This window comes from Tachysurus fulvidraco, chromosome 8, assembly GCF_022655615.1.
Source record: "Tachysurus fulvidraco isolate hzauxx_2018 chromosome 8, HZAU_PFXX_2.0, whole genome shotgun sequence".
Classification (NCBI taxonomy): Eukaryota; Metazoa; Chordata; class Actinopteri; order Siluriformes; family Bagridae; genus Tachysurus; species Tachysurus fulvidraco.
In genome coordinates this window covers 16,023,058-16,033,676 of record NC_062525.1, presented here as the reverse complement: position 1 = coordinate 16,033,676, position 10,619 = coordinate 16,023,058, and the positions used below count along the sequence as shown (strand labels likewise).

The window sequence follows — 10,619 nt, the reverse complement described above, 5'->3', positions numbered from 1 at the left end:
CAAATAATTAACCAGTATTTTCTTGTTATCCAGTTAAAAGTCCCTTCAATCCTGCTGTTTGCACATACAAAAGCAGCATCCTTTTATTTAGTTGATCGTCCATGCTTGTATGAAATGCATATGTAACTGAAAATGTTTGCCCACATAGGGATTTCTAGAGTTCCTCGCAATTATCTCTCAATTTATAAATATGTTTATCAATTAACAGCTAAGAGGACAGGTTTTGTCAGTAATACAAACTCTCTTCACAGGCATTTGCTATCCCTAGTTTTTTTTAAAGCAGTGTTACTGTGCCCTTTTGTTTAAGGGAAGGGAGGGTCTTGCTTTCACAAGGGAGTACCACTGCTGAGACCTGAAACAATGACATTATAACAAACAGTGAATATGTTTATTATATAAGGTAATTAATGTTAACAATAATAATTACAAAAGGAATATCACTATTCTACTGTATTCTGTTCCAGCTCATGTAGAGTCAGAGTGTAGGAAAATGGGAAAGTTTGTTTTCCATTTAAATTTAAAATATCAAACAAGATGTACAGTTAATAATTTTTTTTTTAAGATTAAAATAAAATAATTCTGCAGACGTTCGTTATAACGTTCATGGAAGTTGTGCCTCTGATCACGGTCTTGCTGTAGATGCATTGAGAGCAGAAAGCAGACGATGTGTTTCTTTAAGTCCATTTTCCAACAGTGCTGTTTCTTCGATCTAGTTATAGACAGAGCACACACTAGACAAACAGAAAAGCACTAATTAAGCTGTCTTAGACTCCATTTCCCACTTCTTCATAGGCATAGCTCAAGCTCCATATCTGGCTTTTTTTTTACTGCCTTGAGTTCATAAATGGGGAATTACATACATCACGCAATGCAGCACAATGCAAACTAAATCTTTGAATACACATCTGGAGCCACCAACCTGGAGACAACCCTGCAGGGCTTGAATGTATATTTCATATTACAGAACATATCAGCCTTAAGTCTCTGAACATCCACAGGCCTCTTTACGAAAATTCAAAGTATAAATGAAAAGCACTGGAAGGGGAGAGTAAAGAGTACCTTAAATTGCACCAATATAACCACAGTGGATAAACATACTGAGCAGCCCTCTGAACTGTTTCTGCTGCTCTGTCTCTCCACTCAGGTCATTTCAACACTCATAATAACTGTAGCTTCTGCAGGCTTGGGATGTCCTGCTTAAACCTCTACTTCTAGATTTGCAGTTCAAGAGCAAAAGATCCCTTGCTCCAGCCTTGCCCAGTACTATCTGGACTCTCCATCCTTATGCGAGCTGAACAGGGCCAAATCTCCAGCTCCAAGTCTGGAGCTGCGAGGTGGAGTGGATGACCTTGTCACAGATGGAATAAGTGGAGGGGGAGCCCCAACTAGACTGGATGCAACTAGACTGGGTGCTTTGGTGAGAATTCCATTGGGAACATGAGAATGAGGATGCAGTGGGCCCAAGCGAGAGTAGAAGCTTGGGTGATGTGAAGGTGCGGAGCCTCCTGGAGGATGGAGCGGAGTGTGAGACAACAAGCCTGCATGCAGCTGTTCTAGGTGGGCTGCATGAGATGGGCTGGGCAGGTGAGGCGTTGAAAATTGTGCATGCATCCCAAAATAACGCACCCTTTCAAAGTCCTCACGTAATATCTGAGCACGCTGTTCCTCATCCAGCAAACCACCTCCTGGGCCACCTACCTGATGTGGCCGATCAAAAGGATGAGACATCAACCCAAACTCTGGCCGAGTGGCAGAGGATGAAGCTGAAGTGGAAGTAGGTACCACCGAATGATGGGGCCCTACTGCTGCTGCTACAGCAGCTGCTCTCTCTGCCTCAAGGTATCGGGCGTGCTGATGCTGAAGTAGACGTGACAAGTGCGGATCAGTGCGTAGTGCAAGATGGGGATCGGACCGTTGGGCTAACATCTCTCTACGCTGGTGGTGTTCCCTCCAGGGATCCCAAGGGAAGCTGTGAGGAGCTTGTGTGTGGCCTTGAGGTGGTGTATGAGGATGGGCTGCAAATCGATCTGCCGGCCCTCCTACAACTAGTCCAGCTGGTCCTCCAGCTCCACCAAGATAAGCCTCGAGAGCCAACCGGGAGCGATCCAAAAGTTGAAGCTGATGGTGGGTAGAGTGTGGGGTAGGAGGAGGAAGAGGCACTACAGATGTGGGAGTCAAAGAAAGGGTTGAGGAAGGAGTTGAAGGATGGTGTGTATGGCGACTGTTAGGCCGCTCAAAGCTATGAGGAGGTACAGATGGATGCGGTAGGGAGATGGGCACTGGCTCAGGCTCCTCCTTTCTCTCCTCCTTGACTTTCACTGGGGGATGAAGCAGCCCAGGAGGGAGACTAGTTGGTGGCTTAGAAACTGGAGTCGTTGTCCGGTCAGGCTTCTTGACTGGAAGTGAACTGACTGAGGAGGAAGAAGAGGCTGGACCACTGCTCTCTCTTTGGGATGGATGTGAGGGTTCTGAGTTGAGAGCATGTGCCTGTCTACCCAACAAGTCCAGAGGGGAGGATGCTGATGGGGCATTAGGAGGAGGGGTTGCAAGAACAGATGATGTGGATGAACGAGGTCTGTCTGGGGCTGAGGAGGTTGATACTGGTACCCTGGAGGATGAATGTTGTCTTTTGTCTGACTCTCGATCTCTTTCCCTTTCACGATCACGCTCCCTGTTTTGTCCATCAGACTGAGAAGCAACTAGGGGGCCTAGCCCATTCATGTGAGAGCTGGGAGTGCTGCTGCGGTGTTTAAGTACACCAGGGGACATTCGCACAGGACGACCATAAAGTAGACTGTCCCTGAAAGGTGATAGAAACAGAGAAAATATGTAAACAATTTCATATACACACACACATTTATATAGAGAGAGCGATATAATAAATATATGTCCACGATCATATTTATATAGATATAGGCATACCTGTCTTTTTCATCTTTTATTTGAGGAAGTTCTCTTCCTCCCATATCTTTCACTCTATCTCGGTCCTCCCTTTTTTCTAGTCCTTTGGCCCAAGAGGGCCCAGAGGGGAAAGGAGGGGCAACATGTAAGCGAGCCCACGGATCATGTGGGTTGCCCAAACCTCCTACTGCACTTGCAGAGGATTCTGCCTTATGGCCAAAAACTGAATTAGCACCTAAACAAAAAATAAAAAGCACACAGAAAAAGGGTCAACACCTGCAGTCATGTTGAAAGTGCCTTTAAACAACATACGTTTTCTTAAGCAAGATAATATTCTGACTTACCCAGTGAGGGGCTACCCAGTCCCCCAAAAGCACCAGCACCCAGTGCTCCCAATGGTGGAAAAGGGGGTGAACGGCCATATGGATCTGTAACGCACAACAACCCACATCAGGACTGATTATGCCTTTCTCAGTAAAACATCTCATTTCAGAAAGCTATGCAAAAAATAAAAGACCCGCTTGCCTTGGAGGATAAATTTATTCTATACCCACTTGTTTGATGCCAGTCGTCAACTTTAAAAGATTGATTACCTTTCCTATATTATAAAATTTTAGAAAAATAGGCTAGGCTATGGTTAAGCTAATAATCAGCTCACTCATCCAATCTCTTACCCAGGTGTGTTGCTGGGGTGAGGAAAGAGGAGTGGGGCGTTGATGGAGGGATGAAGGAAGTGGAGGACGGATTGACTCCACCTGAGAAGACACAGGGGTCAACTCAAATATTTATATAACACCCTTTAATGGAGTACCATTGAGTGTTTTAATTTCATTCAGTGTTTAAAACTCTGATGTCAAATCCTCTCCATGTCTTCTGTAAAAATAGCATCCAAGCTGCTTGTATATACAAGACAGCAATTGTGTAATGCCAAGAAAATTGTCTGTACCTGAGTTACTTAAGACTTGTGATAAACTCAAATGTAAAATAAGATAAATCGTTGTGTGAGAGTGTTATAGTTTCTGTTAAGATACATAGGTATACAAAAAACTATAATATATATATATATATATATATATATATATATATATATATATATATATATATATATATATATATATATATATATATATATATATATAAATTACATACTAGTAGCTGCAAAGAGGCTGCCAGGTCTAGTGAGATCATGGGTTGGAGGCAGAGGACCTCCAAGTGGTCCTAGACTGCCCATTCCTCCAATACCACCAGGGCCAGGGAGTCGGGGCAGCAAGTCGTTACGTAATTCCAGCTTTTGAGGATCAGCCTGCATCAACTACAAGAGACCAAAGTATTAATTATTATAAACCATGATAATCTCACAATACCAATATGCTTGAGAGACATTTTCTACTATGGAGACAAACAGAAAGAATGAAGAAAAGAAAAAAAAAAAGGACAACAAACAAACCTTAACTTTCTCCTGATGCCTCAAAATCATCCAGGCTACACGCACATGCATAGCACACCACTTTCCAGGTTTCTGCAGTGGTAAAAAGTAAGTGTGAATGCTATTTCCATCAAAATATATTAGATGCAAAAAAATTAAATAAAATGTTTGATGTCCAGAGAAATCAGACTTACATTACTGACTTTTAATGATGGTGTAAATGGGTCCGTTATCTAAGGAAGCAAAATGAGCATTCAACATCAACATCAATTTACTACAAATCGGATCAACAGACATAGTGGTGATAAAATACGAAGGAAAAAAAAAAACATAAATCAATCATGCGTAATTGCAGGCTCCATACCCTGGGGTCTTTAGGTTGGAGGTGGGGAGGCACAACTCCCAGGCGAGCAGGCATATCTGGAGCAGTTCCCTGGAGGGCAACAAGCTATCACAAGACACCGTTGTAAACCATTACAAGTACCAATACATCTAACTGCATGCATTACATTTAACTAAAAAATGGACATAGTTTTTAATCTTGTTATTGTGTAATGAAAATTTATTTAAACCATAATCATAAAATTAATCTGTGCCAGAAGATTGCATCTAGTTTCTTTTGGGTTGATCATGATTATTTGTGTATATACACACGCACAGACACACATATAGTTAGATATATAGATATAGATAGAATTTGATCTTATATAAAGGTAGTTGTAAGATTCCATACCTTGGGTTGAAAGGCTCCTTGCAAGGAACTAAATGGTCCAGCTGGGGGAAGTACAGGCTGGATTCCAGGCACAGGTGGTGGGTACTGAGGATAAAACTTATAGGAAAATATAATGTCAGAGCCATAGCATGAATGGGGTCATGTACATGTCAAAAGCATTAAACTTACCGGGTGTCGAAAGAGACCATCAATCTTGCCTGGGAATTTCTCAAACTAAAAAAAGAAATACAATCAGTTAGTAATGATATATTGATACTGCTCAAAATATGATGAAGAAAATTCTCTCAACAAACACTACACTGAATTGAGTCACCGGCACTTGTGGCCTCCTCACCATTGGAGGAGCTGCAGCAGGTGGGTGCAGAAAGTGTTGGTGGGTGTGGGTGTGCTGATGTTGATGGTTGTGCTGATGGAATTGATAGGCCATCGGTGGGATAGGGTGCCCTGGCCTGCTGGAGCCACCAGAGTTGGAGGAGGACACTGAGGCGCTGCCTGATGAGGAGTTAGCACTCACTCCAGCACTGCTTCCAGAGGCTCTGCCTTCCCGCTCTGTGCTTTGAGCAGCCAGGAAGTGTGAGTTCAGCTCCTGACGAAGCAGTTCTGGATCTATGTGCATCAGAGAACAAACTATTTAATTATCCGTGCAAGAGAAAAAAAATTAAACAGTATGGAATTCACTTTTGAAGAGTATTGGAGTTACTAGAGTGAAACAAGTAGCTGTGGGCAAAAAAGTGGATTGAAATGTACCTGCTGAAGAGCGAGGGGACACCTGCAGAAGAGGAGGAGGTGGAGGGAGACCAGGTGGAGGAGTGAAGAGTGCACCAGGGCTTGGGCGTGATGAAGGCCCAGATGGGCCTCGGCCTGCAGGCACACTAGTGGAAGGAGTTGGCGGTCGAATTGATGAAGGAGTGGATGAAGATGGAGTCTTAACTGAGGTACCGCTCCTGATTTTACAAAATTATAAACAGCATAACATTATTATTGAGTGCGTAACAAAGTTAAGAGAAAATTATTGATTCGTAAACACTGCAGGTACTTCTGAAAGGAAATATATTGTCTTACAAGTTAAGTGGGTAAAATGAGTATTTAATTAGCTAACTATATTCCATTTTATTTTATTACAGTAAACTTTGAGCTTGGCACTGAACTTCACTGACCTGTTGTTGATGCCCATGGCATAGACATTAGGTGTACGGTGAGGGAAGGGAAGAAATGTTTTCGTTTTATGTTGTGGGGGGCTGCAATCATGGCGATGGTGTGGTGCGGCATTTCCATTTTGCTCAGCCAGTGAGGTGGAGACAGAGGCTGGAGAACGGGGCAACAGAAATGAGGCTGAGGTAGAGGTGGCTTCAGGGTATGGCAGCTCCCGACTCCTCTCCTGACTACGTTCCAGGCCAGAGACTCGGGGAGTCACTGACAGACGAGGTGGCCCACTGTTTGAAGGTAACAGGGCACAGCCATTGCTCACAGCAGAGGCCATACTTACTGGGTTGGAGGACACTGCAGGAAAGGGAGAAAATTAATTGAAAACATAAGCTTCTCTCTACCATCAAGTGATACCTGCATCATGGCAGTAATAAAACTTTGGAGACAGTTTCTATGCAGGTTAATGCACCTATATAGTCCAAAACAATAGTTTTGTTAAATTATTATGTAACAACAATATTATACAACACTAACAATATAACACACCAGTTTTATAACTACAATCCCTAAAAAATGTTGGATTCCAGGTTATGTAGTAATCGCAAATTACAATTCTTAAAAACCATTAGATATCCAGAAGATTTCTGAAAGTGGTGTGTTACTAGTAAATGGTTTGCTGGTAGTTGCTGCTGGTTTTTCCAGAAGGAACACATCCTATTGCAAAGGTGGAGTATTTACGTAGCACCATCCAATTTTGCATTTGTTTGCATATGCATTAGAAATGATAGTCACTGGAAAATGACTGCTAAACTTTATGGATTATAAATATTCAAGTAGTCTCTCTCACCACCCCACCCCCCAAAAAAGACTGTACTGTTATCTATTTCAATATTAGCCAACTAGTGCTTAAGAGAGATACCCATGTCATCTGTACCATAAAGACCAGTGCAAGATAATCACCTTCTCTAGTGCTAACAATGAATGTAGGCTCCATATCATTGTCAGAAGCCTGAAGAGAAAACAACAACAACAACAAAAAAACATTAAGTGTCATTCATTAAAATGAGGTAATGCAGTCAAATTATCAATACATGTACGAATTGCTCACCTTATCCCCAGACTCACTCTCAGCATCACACTGATAAAAAAAAAGGGAAAAAACAATAAAATGCTATGTTAAGCATTAAGTATGGCCATGTTTAAACACATCTATACACACAATGTGCATTCTTAATTCAAAGAATGTTTACAAAATCTATAAAGAAACACTCTTACAATGTATCCTGTCTCCATGAAGTTTCCTGACACCTGTAACACAAAGAAATAATGGCTGCAGATAAAACATTTATTTAAATAAATAAATAAATAAATAAATAAATAAATAAATAAATAATAGTTTAAAAAAAATTAAACCATGACATACATTATCTGACAAATCATAAAAAGTCATAGTTTGGCAGCAATGGCCAAGAGAAAAGCAAATAAGGAACGAGACCACAATACATGCTGATTCTAAACATCAAATGAAATACAGATATCATATCTCACCTTGGCCTCCCTCTTTTTCTTCTCATTTCTACGTTTGAACCAGCTACTGGTGGTGTAAGTAGCAGGAGCTCCATCCTCTGGTTCTGTGAGTGGCCCTCCATTCTCATCCAGGCCTCTCTTCCTTTTGCTCCCTCTCCCCATCAACATCCCAGCACGCTCTGGCGGCTTCAGAGAACAATCCATCTTTTATAATGCACATGCAAAAATTATACCATTAGAGTTATACCATTACTAAAAATGCCCCAACCTATATATTGTGTGAATTAATTATCTGCAAGAATCACTATTGTCCAATTTACTCGGAGGAGCCTCACCCCCAAAGCCAATAGCAAAGCAAACAGATCACCAAGAGGACAAATTGCATAACCAGACTAAACAGATCAAATTACTACATCCCACTTTACTACATCTACCGAATAATTGTTGCTTGGAAATGGACTATTGATCACACATACCTCCAAAGCCTCCAAACTTATAAAGCTGGCAATGGCAAATCCATCAATGATGTCTTCCTCACAAGACACAGATTCCCGTTTCCTCCGACGTGGAGGCCGGTGCCTGGCACCAGGAAAGACGGGCCGACATTCTCCACCACTAACACCAAGGAGGGTGTCTCTGCAACGTTCTTGCTCTGAGCCGGAGGAAGGTGACGAAGCTCCAAGGTCTGCTCTCCTCCTGCGACGCTCTCTATCACGTTGAGAACGGGAGCGGCGGCTCTGCCTCAACCCTCCACTTCGACTCGGCCCATCCATGTCGAACCAATCCCCACACAGTACTTACAAAGGCACTAAAACCTTGGTCCACAGAGGGACCTTACTTTTACTGAGGGAAACCAACACCTCCTGGACCAAAGTAGGTACCCCAGGTTAAAGTGGAGTTAGTGTGTCTGCTTACAGCTTTGTGGCCATTGACGAATGCATGCCATCAGCACACTGCTGTCTGATGAGGATTGACAGAGGATGTATTTTCCATAAAAACGGACTGTTGTTTACTTCAGGCTATTTCCTTCCACGTTACTGTCTTTGTGTCAAGACATTGTAAGTTTCATCTGGGGGAAAAATATAAAAAAATTAATCTGAATTTTAATCCTTAAACATTGACAGAAAAATAACACAATGTCAAGATATACAGAAAAATACATATCAGATAAAACAATCAGATCCCAATAAGAGAAAATGGTAAACAAAACAAACGTACAGCTACGAAAGTGGGCAACGGAATATAAAAAACAAACAAAAACAAAATATAAACTTTTTTATACCTTCAACATCCAAATATTCGTGGTTTCTAATAGAATTCGGTAGCAGCTATAAAGTCTTAAGCACTATGGTACGAGATAACTAAATCGGAAAGATGCTTAACCGTGTTATTTAGCTGTCTATCATAAAACTGACAGCTAAAGTTCAGGATAAACAAACAAACTATATTTTGGTGCAATTTATAAGCGGTATTTTAAAAGCGGATAAGTTCAGTCTTCGATCAAAACTGAATAAAAGCGTTAAAGAACAACGATTAAATAAACCAGCTGCCTAAATAAACTAGTTAGTTGCGTAAATGGTGATGGTTAGTTAGTTAGTTAGTGTGCTAACTGGCCTAGTAAGCTAAGCTAGCTACCTACAAAAATGACGGCAAGGCAATTAACATATTGCTAGCTTGCTTCTTGTCCCTATTGAGGATTTTCTGTGTAAACAAATTTATTACGCGGGATCCAATATGTGGAAAAACATTCACATCAATATCCAAACATTTGTGAATCTTTCAGACAAAGTGACTGAAACAGCTGGATAGCAGGTCGATACAATTTAGCTATTTGCTAACTGCGCTATCCCATTACGCTAGCTTAAGTTGTTTGCTAACCAGCTACATTTATACTACACACTTGCCTAAGCATCGATGACAGGCTTACGGTGACCAGGTGACCTATAACATTAACGAATTCACCTAACACGAACAGATTCTAAGCATCGAAGTATAGTAGACCTGTTTAACCGGTTACAAATATAAGCCATACTAAACTAACCTTAGCTAAGCTAACTATGCTAGCGTTCCTTTTGACGAGCAAAAGAGAAAGGTTGAATTCTCAGTCTGAGACACTGGTTGAAAATCGCTTCTGTTTGCGTGATTGTTTACTATGTATTAAAGATAAACAAAACCTCGCTCGTTTTGTTTGCATTAGTATTAATGTGACGGATATAACCCACCACTCAAAAGGTGCCGATGCGTGTGATCGTTCTCTTCAAGCTTCTGCTCGGTTGGTCCCGTCTCCATTAGACGACAGCGGTGTAGGCCCAGAAGCCACGGGCTCAATTTACGAGGACATGCAGCTTCAGCGTCAGAGCTCGTAACGCAGGCCAGCCTCCTCCTCCCGCGGCCCACTGTCTAATCTACTCAGTCCGGGAAAGTTCAATTATCTCTCCGTTTGCGCAGTTGAAATAAATATTATCTCTCGAGTGCGGTCTCTAAAGGAACTAATAAAACGTTGTAAGAAATCCCGATCGTCAAAATCAGATAAATAGATAGCTGTATTTTCATGGTATTTGAGAAGCTGGCAATAACGTGAATCCTGGGTGGATAACGCTACAGTGAAACTGCATTGTGTGCTTCAGTCGATTTTTTTTTCCTCTATGATTCACGGACAGTCGTGTTTAACTCACGGTAAAGCGGCACTGCCGCCTATCGGTACAAGAGGAAAGCTGGTGTAACACAACACCGACTACAAAATTGTTCAGCTCTCAAACAAACCTACTCTATAACTTAAACCTGAAAAACATCAAATGTTCATTGTGTCATTTCACTGTCCGTATCGTATGATTGTAGACACGGATAACAGACTGTATAAATCATTAATATAAATATTATAAGGTT

General features: G+C 41.5%; 1 protein-coding gene across 10 annotated transcripts; it reads right to left on the bottom strand.

The window, feature by feature from the left end:
* Positions 1-374: 374 nt before the first annotated feature.
* Positions 375-10,423, bottom strand: fbrs (fibrosin). Of its 10 annotated transcripts, none has more exons than XM_027137593.2 (19): positions 9,956-10,423; positions 8,210-8,802; positions 7,755-7,937; positions 7,482-7,514; positions 7,315-7,344; positions 7,167-7,215; positions 6,218-6,560; positions 5,808-6,004; positions 5,374-5,666; positions 5,229-5,273; positions 5,061-5,156; positions 4,692-4,775; positions 4,522-4,560; positions 4,349-4,420; positions 4,051-4,213; positions 3,576-3,656; positions 3,246-3,329; positions 2,923-3,136; positions 375-2,800 (listed from the first exon to the last, which is right to left on the bottom strand). In XM_027137593.2, exons 2-19 carry the CDS (start codon positions 8,504-8,506, stop codon positions 1,264-1,266), a joined length of 3,840 nt encoding a protein of 1,279 aa, XP_026993394.1. In that variant the 5' UTR covers positions 8,507-8,802; positions 9,956-10,423; the 3' UTR covers positions 375-1,263. The 10 variants fall into 10 exon arrangements, with proteins under 10 accessions (XP_026993394.1, XP_026993397.1, XP_026993396.1 ...); XM_027137596.2 differs by having other exon boundaries at positions 4,692-4,760; XM_027137595.2 differs by having other exon boundaries at positions 5,061-5,144.
* Between the last annotated feature and the right edge of the window lie 196 nt (positions 10,424-10,619).